The 16,271-nt window shown below is 50.8% G+C and overlaps 1 protein-coding gene across 2 annotated transcripts; it reads left to right on the top strand.

The window, feature by feature from the left end:
* Positions 1-329: 329 nt before the first annotated feature.
* On the top strand, positions 330-15,415 carry LOC127033324 (tripartite motif-containing protein 10-like). Of its 2 annotated transcripts, XM_050921328.1 has the most exons (8): positions 330-773; positions 1,808-1,903; positions 2,317-2,547; positions 9,292-9,314; positions 10,793-10,908; positions 12,364-12,423; positions 12,967-13,205; positions 14,682-15,415. In XM_050921328.1, exons 1-8 carry the CDS (start codon positions 363-365, stop codon positions 14,715-14,717), a joined length of 1,212 nt encoding a protein of 403 aa, XP_050777285.1. In that variant the 5' UTR covers positions 330-362; the 3' UTR covers positions 14,718-15,415. The 2 variants fall into 2 exon arrangements, 1 of the variants encoding a protein (XP_050777285.1); XR_007769052.1 differs by lacking the exon at positions 14,682-15,415 and having other exon boundaries at positions 12,364-12,698; positions 12,967-13,065.
* The last annotated feature ends 856 nt before the right edge of the window (positions 15,416-16,271 follow it).

Here is a 16,271-nt window from a genome sequence, read left to right on the forward strand (position 1 = left end):
ACTGGGTTATTCGCTGGGTCAGTTTCATTGAGGGGGCCGCTTCTGTGCACTAAAAGGAGAGGGGCTCAGATCGGTCGAGGTTTAGCAAGTGGAGGGGGTCAGTGTGGATATACATTGGTGCAGAAGGAAGGAAGAGGGGCTTGTGGCGGAGAGATACTTACAGCCCTCATTATGGAGAGACACCTAACTCTCCAGAGCGAGTGTGAAACAGGCATTGCCCATTCTCTTCACTAATCCCAACGAACTTTCCCTCAGCTTCATGCCCTCACTTTTCCCCCATACGGTTCTCACTGAGCTTTTTCTCCCATCTATGCATGGCATAAAGGAAGAGGCCAGAAAAAACACTGGTGATCCCGGCAGCCATGGCCTCAGCGGCTCCTGTACAGGGAATCCAAGAGGAAACCATGTGTCCCATCTGCCTGGAGTATCTAATGGACCCCGTGACCATGGACTGTGGGCACAACATCTACCAGGGCTGCATCAGTAACTATTGTGACAAATGGGAAGAATATGGCCCCTTGGAGTGTCCCGTCTGCAGAGACCGGATCCAGAAAGGGAGCCTCCTCCCCAACTGGCAGCTGGGAAATATAGTAAGGAAAATTAGACAACTGGAATTAAATCCTAGCAAAGAGAATCTGTGTGAAACACACCAGGAGAAACTCAACCTATTCTGCGAGGAGGACAGGGAAGCCATGTGTGTGGCTTGTTGGAGATCTCCCCAGCACAGATCTCACAAAGTGCTGCTCATGGAGGAGGCTGCTCAGAAATACAAGGTAGGAAACACTCTGACTGACGTTGGTTAATTCAATCCTTCCCTTTTCAGACTAAATTGATCTTTTCCCCCATAGACGCTGACTTACTCAGATGTTTGACCCCTGCTCCATCCCAGGTCCCATCCCCACTCTGCCTCTTCCCACCCCATCCCTCCACCTCTTCCTTCCCCCGCTGATTTCCCTCCTCTCCCAGCGCCTCCTGCACACCACTAAACAGCTGATTGCAGTGGGGGGAGGCATTGGGAGAGAGGGGGAAGAGCTGATCAGTGGGGCCACTGGTGGGTGGGAGGCGCTGAGGGGAAGGGGCAGGCACTGATCTGCAGGCCCTGCTAGTGGGTGCTGAGCACCCACAACTTTTTTTCCCCATAGGTGCCCCAGCCCCAGAGCACCCATGGAGTCGGCGACTCGGTGTCTATGTTTTCCCCCCGGGGTTGCTTAAGTTTCTCTGAGACTCTTTCAGAGCAACAGGTTCTCCCAGTTTCCTGGATTTCCTCTCCCAGAAGCCGGCTCCATCAATAGTCCTGCCTTACAGAGCTACTCCCTCTGGGCTCGCACTGATGCTGCTCTAGCATTGTGCTGAGGTGTCCAGAGGAGGTGCTGTCTCCCTTAAAGGGAATTAACAATGATGGCTGCACGGTTCCCGTCAGAGACGGAGCGGATGAGCCTGCTGCAGCCCAGATGCAGCCAAAAAGGAGGTTCGGACTGAAGAGAAAGAGACGGCAGTTCTGCTGCCAGGGACATGTGAATAACGGTGGGTTGGTAGCACCGCTACAGTTAAGGTTGAAACTGGTTTATTGTTTGAAAGCCAATTTTTTGAACTGCTCTGAAATCCTCGCTCTTACTCCGATTGTCTTGAAAATTCCCCTCCCTCCTGGGATTCCAAGTTAGGGTTAGTGGGCCACATCTGAAGTGGCTTGAGCCAGGTATTCCTGAAATGAGCTTTGTTACCGATGTGACATCCTGGAAAACACAAATCCAGCAGGGAAATAACCCTGGGAAAAGGGAAAAATCAAAAGTCACTTTTCTTTTGTTAGGATCAAATTCAGCTCCATTTGCAGAGCATGATGAAAGAGAGAGATGAGATCCCGGCCGTTAAACTGAGTGAGGAAAAGAGACTCCTGGAACTGCTGGTAGGTGCCTTTGTTAATCGCTAGCAGATGTTCTCGGGAGCATTGTCAGTGATCTCCTTACTCTGAGTGATGGGAAAGCGACTGTGGGTAACTTTCCCCTTTCCGCAGTGATTAGTTAGTTGTCTGTGTCAAGTAAACTCTGTTCTGGTTTAATGGAGATGAGGCAGGCAAATGGTGAAGGCGGGAGACTGTTTATTTATGAAGACAGATCCTTTCTAGGGATAATTTGAACGTTCGTCACAGGGCTAATAGTCAAGGTGACACTTCCTTTCAGGTCACTTGGACCATCGCAGGCAGGCAGCATGTGCAACTCTGGTGAGCGTCCCTGACCCTCCAGCTAGGGATCTACTGTGAAATGGCCCGTGACTCTCCACGTAGTCCCAACTTGCCTTTTCCCTGCGTGTCCCTTACAGGAGAAAATGGAAGCCGAGAGGCAGAAGATTGTATCTGTATTTAAGCAGCTGCGCCAGTTTCTGGAGGACCAAGAGCAACTCCTGCTGGCCCAGTTGGAAAAGTTGGACAAGGAGATTAGGAAGAGCCAGGATGAAGACGCCACCAGAGTGTCCAAGGAGATACCCCGTCTCAGCGAGCTGATCGGCGAGATGGAGGGGATGTGCCGGCAGCCGGCCAGCAAATTCCTGCAGGTGAGACTGACTTAGAGACCCCCCCAGATCTCATAGACTCATAGACTCATAGACTCATAGGTCAGAAGGGACCAATCTGATCATCTAGTCTGACCTCCTGCACAAGGCAGGCCACAGAACCCCACCCATCCAATTTTGTACAACCCCTATCCCAGGACCGAGTTATTGAAATCCTCAAAAATGGTTTGAAGACCTCAAGCTGCAGAGACACCACCAGCAAGCGACCCGTGCCCCACGCTGCAGGGGAAGGCGAAAAAACCTCCAGGGCACCTGCCAATCCGCCCTGGAGGAAAATTCCTTCCCGACCCCAAATATGGCGATCAGCTAAACCCTGAGCATGTGGGCAAGAGTCACCAGCCAGCACCCAAGAAGGAGTTCTCCGCAGCAACTCAGTACCCATCGCATGCAACATCACCCCGCAGACCATTGAGCAGACCTGTCTGGTGGTAATTCAGGATCAATTGCCCAAATTAACGATCCTATCATAACATCCCCTCCATATACTTATCAAGCTTTGTCTTAAAGCCAGGAAAGTCTTTTGCCCCTACTACTTCCCTCGGAAGGCTATTCCAGAACTTCACTCCCCTAATGGTCAGAAACCTTCGTCTAATTTCAAGTCTAAACTTCCTAATATCCAGTTTATACCCATTCGTCCTCGTGGCTACATTAGTACTAAACTTAAATAATTCCTCTCCCTCCCTAACGTTAACCCCCTTGATATATTTATATAGGGCGAGCATATCCCCCCTCAGCCTTCTTTTGGCCAGGCTAAACAAGCCAAGCTCTTTGAGTCTCCTTTCATAAGGCAGTTTTTCCATTCCTCGGATCATCCTCGTAGCCCGTCTCTGAACCTGTTCCAGTTTGAATTCATCCTTCTTGAACATGGGACACCAGAACTGCACACAGTATTCCAGATGGGGTCTCACCAACGCCGTATACAACAGTACTAACACCTCCTTATCCTTGCAGGAAATACCCCGCCTGATGCATCCCAAAATCGCATTTGCTTTTTTAACAGCCGTATCACATTGGCGACTCATAGTCATCCTGCTATCAACCAGTACCCCAAGGTCCTTCTCTTCCTCCGTCGCTTCCAACTGATGCGCCCCCAACGTATATCCAAAATTCTTATTATTAATTCCTAAATGCATGACCTTGCACTTTTCACTATTGTATTTCATCCTATTTCTATTACTCCAGTTTACAAGGTGGTTCAGATCTTCTTGAATAGTATCCCTGTCCTTCTCCGTGTTAGCAATACCCCCCAGCTTCGTGTCATCCGCGAACTTTATTAGCACATTCCCGCTCTTTGTGCCAAGGTCAGTAATAAAAAGGTTAAATAAGATCGGTCCCAAAACCGATCCTTGAGGGACTCCACTGGTGACCTCCTTCCAGTCCGACAGTTCACCTTTCAATACGACCCTCTGGAGTCTCCCCTTTAACCAGTTCCTTATCCACCTTACAACTTTCATATTCACTCCCAGCTTTTCCAATTTAACTAACAGCTCCCCGTGCGGAACCGTGTCAAACGCCTTACTGAAATCTAGGTAAATTATATCTACCGCATTTCCTTCATCTAAGTAATCCGTCACCTTCTCAAAGAAGGAGATCAGATTGGTTTGGCACGATCTACCTTTAGTAAATCCGTGTTGCAATTCGTCCCAATTACCATTGACCTCTATGTCCTTAACTACTTTCTCCCTTAAAATTTTTTCCAAGACTTTACATACTACAGACGTCAAGCTAACAGGCCTATAATTACCCGGATCACTCTTTTTTCCCTTTCTTAAAAATAGGAACTACATTAGCAATCCTCCAGTCATACGGCACAACACCCGAGATTATCGATTGCTTAAAAATTCTCGCTAACGGGCTCGCAATTTCACGCGCCAGTTCCTTTAATATCCTCGGGTGGAGATTGTCCGGGCCCTCCGACTTCGACCCATCGAGCTGTTCAAGTACGGCCTCTACCTCAGTTGCAGTAATATCCACTTCCATATCCACATTCCCGTTTATCATCCCTCCATCATTGCAAGGTTCCTCACTAGTCTTATTAAAAACCGAGGCAAAGTACTTGTTTAGATGTTGGGCCATGCCTAGGTTATCCTTAACCTCCATTCCATCCTCAGTGTATAGCGGCCCCACTTCTTCTTTCTTTGTTTTCTTCTTATTTATGTGGCTGTAGAACCTTTTACTATTGGTTTTGATTCCCTTTGCAAGTTCCAGTTCAATGCGGCTTTTAGCCTTCCTCACTTTATCCCTACATGTTCTGACCTCAGCAAGGTAGCTTTCTTTACTGATCCTGCCTTCCTTCCACTCCCTGTAAGCTTTCTGCTTTTGTCTAATCCCCTCTCTGAGTTGCTTGCTCATCCAGTTTGGCCTGCAACTCCTGCCCATGGTTCTTTTCCCCTTTCTCGGGATGCAGGCTTCCGACAGTCTCCGCAGCTGTGACTTAAAGTAATTCCAGGCCTCCTCCACACTTAAATCCACTAATTCCTCCGTCCAATCCACTTCCCTAACTAATTTCCTTAACTCTTTAAAATTAGCCCTCGAGAAGTCAAAAACCCTAATCGCAGATCTACATTTGTTTATCCTTCCATCTAGTTTGAACTGAATCAGCTCATGATCACTCGAACCAAGGTTGTCCCCTACCACCATTTCTTCTACGAGGTCCTCACTGCTCACCAACACCAAGTCTAAAATGGCATCCCCTCTCGTAGGTGCTTCAACTACTTGATGAAGAATCCATCCGCTATCACATCCAGAAAAATCTGACCCCTATTATTCGTGCAAGTACTCGTCCTCCAGTCTATATCCGGGAAGTTGAAGTCCCCCATAATCACACATTTCCCCTTTGTGTTTACTTCATTAAAGACATTAAAGAGGTCTCTATCCATATCCCAATCCGATCCCGGCGGTCTGTAGCACACCCCAAGCACTATCTCAGGGGAAGCTCTAGTTGCTTTTTTACCCAGCGTGATTTTTGCCCAGACGGACTCCGTCTTATCCATTCCATCGCATTTTATTACGCTACATTTAATTTCATCATTGATGTACAAGGCTACTCCCCCACCTTTGCCTTTCTTCCTGTCTTTTCTGAACAACACATAGCCTTCAATCCCGTGCTCCAGTCATGAGTACTATTCCACCAGGTTTCGGTAATCCCTATAATATCCGGCTTCACTTCCTGCACGAGTAACTCCAGTTCCTCCATCTTGTTACCTAGGCTCCTCGCATTAGTGTACAAACCTTTTAATTTTCGGCGTTTGGCGTCAGTGACATTCTTTCCCCCGTCGTGCACAAACTGTCTGCCACCAGCATCACCCGTTACTCTGGTTTCTACTCCACTATTCCTCCTTGGATCAAATCTTGGGGCCGCAAGGGTATCCCCGCTCACTTTGTTTACTTCCCTCTCCGGGTTATGTTCTGGCTTGGAGATCTCCCGAACATTTCCCAACCATCTCCCCCAACTTTCTAGTTTAAAGCCCTCTTGATGAGGTCGGCGAGCCTCCATCCTAGAATCCTATTTCCCTCCTTGCTGAGATGAAGTCCATCCTGAGCAAACAGTCGTCTATCCGTAATGCGTCCCAGTGACCGTACATCCCAAAGCCCTCCTTATAACACCACTCCCTGAGCCATCTGTTGATCGCCATAATCTTGTCCCTCCTTCGTCGCCCCGCTCTAGGAACCGGCAGAATCCCACTGAAGATCACCTGAGCCTCGATGTCTTTAAGCCTCTTCCCCAGTCTGAAATAGTCCTCCTTGATACAGTCCAGTGAGTAACTAGCTGTATCGTTCGTTCCCACATGAAGGATAATCAACGGATTTTTTCCCGCTCCCGCTAAGATCGTATTCAGGCTCAAGTCCACATCCTGTATCTTAGCCCCCGGCAGACAGCACACTCTTCTGTTCTCCCGATCCGGTCTAGTTACAGGCCTGTCTACTCTTCTCAGTAGAGAGTCTCCAATCACGTAGACTTGCCTTTTCCTGGTGACAATGCGATTCTCCGGTCTATCCCCCACAGCAGCTGGCCGTGATTCCTCCTGATTTGTATTCGCCCTCACAATCCTCCTAGGGCTTGTACTTGATGTTGCCTCCACTGACCGCTCCCCTCCATCTGCAGGACTAGCTGCTTGCCTCTTCTTCCTTGCCGTTACTCCTTCAGCAGCCCGCTGTGTTCCATCTTCATTTCCCAACTCAGCAAACCTATTCCTGAGTTCTAATTGTCCATCGCTGGCCCGTCTTATCCTCTGCCTGGTTCTCCTAGTGACATGCTTCCACCATCCACTTTCCTCATCCAGCAGTCCCTCCTCAGAGTCCTTAGGTCCTGCTTTTGTCTGCTCGCCTGAGCTTGTCCCCTGTGCCTCATCATGTCTGTGTTCCATCATCTGCTCAAATCCCCTTCTAAACTCAGCCAGAGTTTCCACTTGCATCTCCAGTCCCCTTACCTTTTCCTCCAGCACCTCTATCAGACGACACTTCATGCAGATGAAACTCCTTTCAGGTGCTCCCTCTAGGACCATGTACATGCCGCAGCTGCCGCACCCAGTCATCCTCAGTGTGTCTGCACCTGCTGCCTCTGCCTCCATCGTAGCGCTGCAACTCTGTGCCTGGCAATCCACAGCTCACACCGCACCGCAGGCCACCGACCAGCGCAGGGCTGCCTCTTCCCTGGTCTGCCTTCCCGGTTCCTCTGCCTTGGTCTCCCCTGCAACCTCCCCCTGGAAACTCCCACTGAAACTCCCCTGTTAGCCGCTCTGCACAGGTGTCACAGCAACGGAGTCCAGGAGTCAGTAACTCAGTCGGTGCATTGCTGGAATGGGAATTATGATTGTCCTTTGGAGAGTTACAGGCTCCTAGATGTTTGAGATGGAAATGCCCCCTTCGCTCAGACACTCCATGGCCCTGGGGCCAGAGCAGGGTTGCTCCCACCAACTCACTTTCTTTGGTTTTTTGCAGTCAAGGTTCAAAGTTCCCAGGGGTTGCGGCTTCCACCGTTTTCCCTTGGGAGATGATTCTCTAGCCAGATACTTCTAGAGTTAGGAAGATTGCCCTGATATTCAGCCACAACTTTCCCTTTCGTAGTTTCTTCCCCTTGCTCCTCATTCTATCCACACTTGGCAATTCCTGCCCCTCCTTGGTCTCTGGATTCTGCAGGGCAGCAGGATGGAATATTTGAGAGCTCTGGGCTGTATCTGCGGGAATGTACAGCATAGGCTCTGACTCTTATTTTTCCCAGGGGGTGCTCAACCCCCACTCTGCCCCGAGGCCGCGCCCTCGCTCTGGCTCTTACTACTCCAACCCCTCCCCCAAGATCCCCCACTCACTGTTCTCCACCCTCCCCCAGCGCTTCTCCCAGCCACAAAACAGCTGATTGGCAGCACCACCAAACAGCTGTGGCTGGTGGATGTTGAGCACCCACTATTTTTTTTTCTGTGGGTATTTGAGCCCTGGAGCACCCACAGAGTTGGCGCCTGTGACCTGCAGCACTAGGGAGGTGGGGGAAGATGAGGGTGGGGGAACAAAGTTATTGGGGCTATGGGTGGGACGAAGGTGGGAGAAGGAGATACTGTTTCTCTTCCTTGAGGGAATGACCTGCGCGTTATAAACAGCAGGGTTCTCTGGTCTGGTCACAAACTCTCCACGCTCATTCATGACCATGAGAGGAGCACAAAGAGTTAGAGAGTTTTTCAATATGGGCATCAGAAAGAGAAAGAGCCCTTCCCATGAGAACGCTCCTGCCCATTTCCACTCACAATACCATCTCTGTGGCTTTCGTTTTCCACAAATAACAGCAAAAACCCACTTGGGCATAGGTGCCAGCTTCCTCATTTCCCTGGGGGCGCTCGACCCCTTCTCCGCCCGAGGCCCTGCCCCCACCCCACCCCTTCCCCCAAGGCCCCACCCGAGCCCACCTCTTTCTGCCCCATTCCACCCCCTCCCCTGAGTGTGCTCTGCCCTCTCGCCCCACCCCGTGCCTCCTGCACACCGCTGAACAGCTGATGCACAGAAGGAGGGAGGTTCTGGGCGGGGAGGGGGAGGAGTTGATCAGCAGGGTCGCCCAGGGACGGGAGGCGCTGGAGGGAGGGGGAGGAGTTGATTGGCAGGGCTGCCCGAGGGTGGGAGGTGCTGGGCCGGGAGTGGGGGAAGTTGATCGGCAGGGCCACCCAGGGACGGGTGGCACTAGGAGGGAGGGGGAGGAGTTGATTGGCAGGGCCGCCCGGGGGTGGGAGGCGTTGGGGGGGAGGGGGAGGAGTTGATTGGCAGGGCCACTTGGGGGTGGGAGGTGCTGGGCGGGAGGGAGAGGAGTTGATCGGCAGGGCTGCCTGGGGATGGGAGGCGCTGGGGGGGAGGGGGAGGAGTTGATTGGCAGGGCCACTTGGGGGTGGGAGATGCTGGGCGGGAGGGAGAGGAGTTGATCGACAGGGCTGCCTGGGGCTGGGAGGCGCTGGGGGGGAGGGGGAGGAATTGATTGGCAGGGCCGCCTGGGGGCGGGTGGCACTGGGAGGTAGGGGAAGGGGAGAAGCTCCCCCGGTTAGTGCTGAGCACCCTTTTTTTTTAATGGGTGCTCCAGCCCCAGAGCACCCGCAGAGTCGTGCCAATGCACTTGGGAAAAAATGTTTATGAATAAAAGGGTCCTAGATCCCCATGTGCACGGTGCTGAATTTAGAGCGAGCCCCCTCCAGAGCAGGCGGGGCCCTGAGCCCGTGGGACTGAGCTCCCTGTTCTTTATCTTTCTTCTAGGACATCAGAAGCACCTTAAGCAGGTACGTGGCTCCTTCCTGCTTTACAGGGCCGGGAAAGGACTTGGCCGCTGTGTTCAAACTCCGTCTTGCCAGGACGCCACAGCACAGCACGTGGGGCTGGGTCACATTCGGCTACACATCTCGGATGAATTTAACATCCAGAGATTCTCACCCCCTGGCCTAACACTCTGGAGTTAACCATCCTGCGGGAAAGCTTCTGAACCTCAAGTATTTCTAGAGAAGTCACCTCCCTGGGGGACTGGCTGCCTCAGGGTTCTGGGGATGGAATATGGGCCTTTCCTCGCTAGGGCACAGGATAGAGTCCTGCCCGGGGCAGCGAGCATCAAGAGTCTTTACTGCTTAAGGACTGTTTGGAGACCTGTGTGGAGTGAGCTGGGGAAGTGGGGAGTAGATCAATGTTTAATTTGTGCTGTGGCTTGCCAGGGCTGAGACCCGGCACCTGTAGGCTTGGCAGTTCATCACCACAGGCAGTGAGTTATATGGCCCCTTGGTGACCATGCTTCACCAATATTCAGGAATGTGGGACCAGTTTCACCAATGTTTGGGCTTATATTTTCAGAGCCATCCCGTCCATAGGATGGACCGGGGCACCCGACCCAGTCCCCGTGCTTTGGGGGGCTCCACACTTCAGGGGGAAGCGAGGTCCAGGGTGGTCCGGAGGGTTAGCGGGGGACCTGGCGCCGGCAGCAGCCACAGTCCTGGCCTCAGCCTGCCCTGCCCCACCTCTTCCCACTCCTGCTCCACCTCTTCCCACCCCTGCTCTACCCCCTCCCCGCCCCATTCCTTCCCTTACCCCAAGCCCCTTCCCTGCCTCTTTTTGGCTTACGCCCCCTCCCCCAAGCGACTCCAGGACCCAGCAGGGCGGAGCAGAGTGGGGTGGGCTGGGGCCGGGTCGCTCGCTGCTGTTGGCGCCAGACTCCCCGCTAACCCCCAGGCCACCTGAGACCCCGCGTCCCCCTGAAGCGCAGGGCCCGGGATGGTTGCCCCAGTCTGTCCTATGGACAGGATGGCTCTGCTTGGACATGTTCTGGGCACCATCAAAAATTATACAAACCTGGCACCCATTGTTCATCGCCCCAGCACCTCTGGGCATGCCGCGTCACTTATGAAAATTAAAAAATTTCTTGAGCCCCAGCACCTCTTACATCTGTTCAGGACTTAATTTGTAATGAATCAGTCCATTTCTGAGTGCACACATGACTACAACACGAAGACCAGCAGGGAGGCCAAGGAGTGAATTGGCTGGGAGACTCAATTCCTGTTTTGCCCCAGAGCCGGCTTCTCCAGGCCAGAGCTGAAGAATATTAACAGGATCTTCAGGGGGAAGGTTGCACGGCCACAGCCTGTGCTGCACCTGCTCTGAGGCTGGGAGAAGTCAAGGAATTCTAATTCCAGACCCATTAGAGCAGCAACGTTCACTAACAACAAAGATGATGTGTCACTAAACAAAATACAAGAATGTGACATTTTCTCTCCAGGTGTGAGAAGGGGAAGTTCCAGCAGCCAGTGGAGATGTCTTCAGAGCTGGAAAAGAGACTTGGAGAGTTGTCTCAGAATAATAGTGTCCTAACGGAGACTCTGAAGAAGTTCAAAGGTACCAAGATGGGATCGAGGAGCAGAAATTGGGATGAGTCTAGAGACCGTGGGAGAAGATTGGGCTGCATTAGTGGGAGTGTTGCCATCAGATCCAGAGAAGTGATTATTCCCCTCTATTCAGCACTGGTGAAGCCACATCTGGAGTATTGCATCCAGTTTTGGGCCCCCAATACAGAAAGGATGTGGACAAATTGGAGAGAGTCTAGCAGAGGGCAATGAAAATGATTAGCGGGTTGGGGACGTGACTTATGAGGAGAGGCTGAGGAAACTGGGCTTATTTAGTCTGCAGAAGAGAAGAGTGAGGAGGATTTGATAGCAGCCTTCAACTACCTGAAGGGGGGTTCCAAAGAGGATGGAGCTCGGCTGTTCTCAGTGGTGGCAGATGACAGAATGAGGCGCAATGGTCTCAAGTTGCAGTGGGGGAGGTTTAGGTTGGGTATTAGGAAACACTAGTTCACTAGGAGGGTGGTGAAGCACTGGAATGGGTTACCAAGGGAGGTGGTGGAATCTCCTTCCTTAGAAGTTTTTAAGGCCTGGCTTGACAAAGCCTTGTCTGGGATGATTTAGTTGGTGTTGGTCCTGCTTTGAGCAGGGGGTTGGACTAGATGACCTCCTGAGATTTCTTCCAGTCCTAATCTTCTATGATTGTATGATATATGAACCTATAGAAAAAAGACACTCCAACATTAGTAAGATGACAAAATACAAATAAGGAAAAGAGGAATATTCCTTACTAAATATGCATTAAATATAGCGGCATCGGAGAAACATATTGTAAAAGTAGTATCCCAGCCTAGAGGCAGTAGGAGAAGGAGGTGCCAGAATGATGGCCATGCATGATGATGAAGAAGGTGATGGTGATGAGGAAGATGATGGCTAACATGTCAGGTTATTCTGCAAGGGATGGTGTGAGTATGTGGGTGTGTAGATGTATATTCTGTAGTACCTCTGTCTCCCTTATTGAGTTGGGGTGTTTGTGACTGTGCTAAATATATTAATAAACTATATTTGTAATAATACAGGAATTTCTATAGTGTGAGTGTTGCAACTATGCACATTGGGGTTTCCAGCTGTATAATAATTTGAATAATACTGGGCCTCATCTTGGGACAAGAACCTGCTAACTCTCAAAGTGATAACTGAGGATTCCTAAGTAATTAATATATATTATAGATTCGGTTACAGATTGGGCACGGGAGAAGAGGTGGCACCCGGGTGGGGAAGAAGAGGGGCAGGGTCACAGTTTGGGCACTGGTGGCCCCCCCACTTCTAGGGAGTGTCCTCTGCTCCTGACAACAGTTCACCTCAGAAGTTCTCTAGGTTGTTTTAATAAAAGTTCTATTCTTTTGTTATGTACTGATGTGTTGTTTAATGAACTCCAAGGTCATTACAGGGGTGTTGTTTCAAACATGAAAGCGTGCTGTCTCATCTCTTCTGTCCCTTCCCCCTCCAGACACTCTGCCATCTGAACTGGAGAAAAGAAGAAGGGAATCCCTAGGATTGCACAGACGGGGTGAGATTGACGGTGGAGATGGGCTTCAAGTGAAGACAGAAATTCTATCGAGACACTTTCGTGAACCTGGAGCTGAAGTTACAAACCAAACTAACACAGCTCGTGACACACGTCCCATTCACAAATAAAATAGAGAATTGTAAATACTACGGCGACCCTAAGCTCAAGTCACATGAACAATCCTGATACCAGCCTTAATACTGAGTCCATGCCCACGCCAAGGAACAGAAGCACTCTCACGAACCTGCATCCGAACACTTTCCTCTGACCCCGGGGTAGGGTTGCCAACTTGGTAATACTTAAAAACCAGACACTCCAGCCAGAGTGCTGGAACCTCCCCTGCCCCACCTCTTTCCCCCGAGGCCCCTCCCCTGCTCTGCCTCTTCCCCCCAAAGCCTCACCCCACTTCTTCCTCCTGAGATCCCTCCCAGGGATCCAGGACTGTCACATCCAGCATCAAGCTGCTGGGGAGTGTTAGAAATGTCTCCAGCCTCCCCCAGGGCCAAGCTCTGCCCCTAATGCTCTGATTCTCTCTCTCCCCAGTGAACATGACTCTGGATCCAGACACGGCTCATCCCGAACTCATCGTATCAGAGGATGGGAAAAGTGCAAGATGGGGATTCACAGAAGAGGATCTACCCGACAATCCAGAGCGATTTGACATTTTGCCCTGTGTGCTTGGCTGTGACAGATTCACCTCAGGGAGACATTGCTGGGAGGTGGAAGTTGGGGGTGGGCAATTCTTGGCTGTGGGAGTGGCCAGAGAGTCTGTGAGGAGGAAAGTATCAGAGGGTAGCCGTGTTAGTCTGGACCTGTAAAAGCAGCAAAGAATCCTGTGGCACCTTATAGACTAACAGACGTTTTGGAGCATGAGCTTTCGTGGGTGAATACCCACTTCCTCAGATGCATGTAATGGAAATATCCAGGGGCAGGTATATATATGTGTGCTAGCAAGCAAGCTAGAGATAACGAGGTCAGTTCAATCAGGGAGGATGAGGCCCTGTTCTAGCAGTTGAGGTGTGAAAACCCTTGGTTTTCACACACATTGCTGGGAGGTGGAAGTTGGGGGTGGGCAATTCTTGGCTGTGGGAGTGGCCAGAGAGTCTGTGAGGAGGAAAGTATCAGAGGGTAGCCGTGTTAGTCTGGACCTGTAAAAGCAGCAAAGAATCCTGTGGCACCTTATAGACTAACAGACGTTTTGGAGCATGAGCTTTCGTGGGTGAATACCCACTTCCTCAGATGCATGTAATGGAAATATCCAGGGGCAGGTATATATATGTGTGCTAGCAAGCAAGCTAGAGATAACGAGGTCAGTTCAATCAGGGAGGATGAGGCCCTGTTCTAGCAGTTGAGGTGTGAAAACCCTTGGTTTTCACACACATTGCTGGGAGGTGGAAGTTGGGGGTGGGCAATTCTTGGCTGTGGGAGTGGCCAGAGAGTCTGTGAGGAGGAAAGTATCAGAGGGTAGCCGTGTTAGTCTGGACCTGTAAAAGCAGCAAAGAATCCTGTGGCACCTTATAGACTAACAGACGTTTTGGAGCAATGAGCTTTCGTGGGTGAATACCCACTTCCTCAGATGCATGTAATGGAAATATCCAGGGGCAGGTATATATATGTGTGCTAGCAAGCAAGCTAGAGATAACGAGGTCAGTTCAATCAGGGAGGATGAGGCCCTGTTCTAGCAGTTGAGGTGTGAAAACCCTTGGTTTTCACACACATTGCTGGGAGGTGGAAGTTGGGGGTGGGCAATTCTTGGCTGTGGGAGTGGCCAGAGAGTCTGTGAGGAGGAAAGTATCAGAGGGTAGCCGTGTTAGTCTGGACCTGTAAAAGCAGCAAAGAATCCTGTGGCACCTTATAGACTAACAGACGTTTTGGAGCATGAGCTTTCGTGGGTGAATACCCACTTCCTCAGATGCATGTAATGGAAATATCCAGGGGCAGGTATATATATGTGTGCTAGCAAGCAAGCTAGAGATAACGAGGTCAGTTCAATCAGGGAGGATGAGGCCCTGTTCTAGCAGTTGAGGTGTGAATTGGTTTTCACACCTCAACTGCTAGAACAGGGCCTCATCCTCCCTGATTGAACTGACCTCGTTATCTCTAGCTTGCTTGCTAGCACACATATATATACCTGCCCCTGGATATTTCCATTACATGCATCTGAGGAAGTGGGTATTCACCCACGAAAGCTCATGCTCCAAAACGTCTGTTAGTCTATAAGGTGCCACAGGATTCTTTGCTGCTTTGTGAGGAGGAAGGGATGGATCAGCCGTAACCCTGAGGGGGGGATCTAGGCTGTGGAGCGGTGTGGAGATCAATACCAGGCTCTCACCTCCCCTGAGACCTGCCTGCCCCTGAACCAGGCCCCCAGCAGGATGCGGGTTTCTCTGGACTGTGAACGGGGGCAGGTGACATTTTTTGATGCTGAGAACCAGGGCCTGGTTTTCACTTTCCCGCCCGCCTCTTTCACTGGGGAGAAAATCCGACCTTTGCTCCAGGTGGGGAGATCCCAGCTCAGACTGTGTCCCTAAGACACAGGGGGGAAATATCCCCCCTGAGAACCCTGAAATCAGCCTCTCTAGCCTCAGATGTCCTCATCTCCATGACCCTGGTGCCTCCATGGGGGACAATGGATCATCAAAGCATAGAGAGGAAGCAGCAATGGAGATGGAGACGTCAGGTTTTCCCCCTATGGACTGTGCAGCCTATTTCTCACTGTCCTCCATAGTCAGGAAGACTGGGATCCCAGCTCAGGCACTGAGACACTGAGGGAAAAGCCCACCGGGAATTAAAAGATGGGTTTCTTTAGCCACCATCATCCTAGTCTCCATGACCTTGGAGGACTCCTGTCTCCCCATTCTCCTGGCCCCTCCTCTCTCTCACCCCTTGGAAGTTCATCCCTCTCCTTGCCAGTACTAGGGGTGAGAAAGGGATGGGTGAAGAACCACTGAAACTGCAGGAAGTGCAGACGGGCTGTGAGGGACAGGGGTGAATGTGGGGGTTGCAGGGGTCACAGTGGGGTGTGGGGCAGAATTGCACTGGTGCAAACCTCAAGAGATCAACAATTTTGAGACTACCCTGTAAAGCGTGAGTTTTTAATAAAACATCATATGTTTTTTAAACCGTCTTTTGACTTTTTACCTGCCTTTTCCTCTCCTGCCAGTGTCTGTGGGATAATTTCAGGTTACAAAGTCAACCTTTAATGGACAGGCACATGCATGTCTCTCGCTGGCTGTTCGGATGGAATTCCCATTTCCTTGCTTCCCAAGTTAGGGGACCTACCATCCATCCTCCCTTACAGTCTTGACTCTCTTCCTTCTTAGGTGAAGTCTATGTCTTCACAAAACTCTGCAGTGGCACTGCTGTAGTGCTTCCAGTGTAGACTCTCACTCCAGCGATAGGAAGGGTTCTCCTCTCACTGTAGCTAATTCACCTTCCTGAGAGGTGGGAGCTAGGTCCACAGAAGAATTCTTCCATGGATCTACACTAGGGATTAGATCTTCTTAACCGCGTCACTCAGGGGTGTGGATTTTTCACAGCCCTAATCAACATAACTGCATTGACCTAACTTTTTAGTACAGGCATGACCTAAGCCAACTCTACTGCCAGCACAGCCCCCTAGTGGAAATGCAGCCTACGCTGACAAAAGGGGTTTTGTTCTCTCTGCAAACAAACACCACCAGACCAAAGTTGGCTATGCCACCAAAAGCCCTTTTCCATCAACAAAAGTGCATCGATCGATTACTGGAGGTTTTGTCGGCATAGAAACATCAGTCAAGGACGCGGGTTCTTTCCCCACCCCAACCGACCCACCTACATCAATGTTACTTTTCATTGTAAACCTGTCC

Source organism: Gopherus flavomarginatus, chromosome 12 (assembly GCF_025201925.1).
Source record: "Gopherus flavomarginatus isolate rGopFla2 chromosome 12, rGopFla2.mat.asm, whole genome shotgun sequence".
Classification (NCBI taxonomy): Eukaryota; Metazoa; Chordata; order Testudines; family Testudinidae; genus Gopherus; species Gopherus flavomarginatus.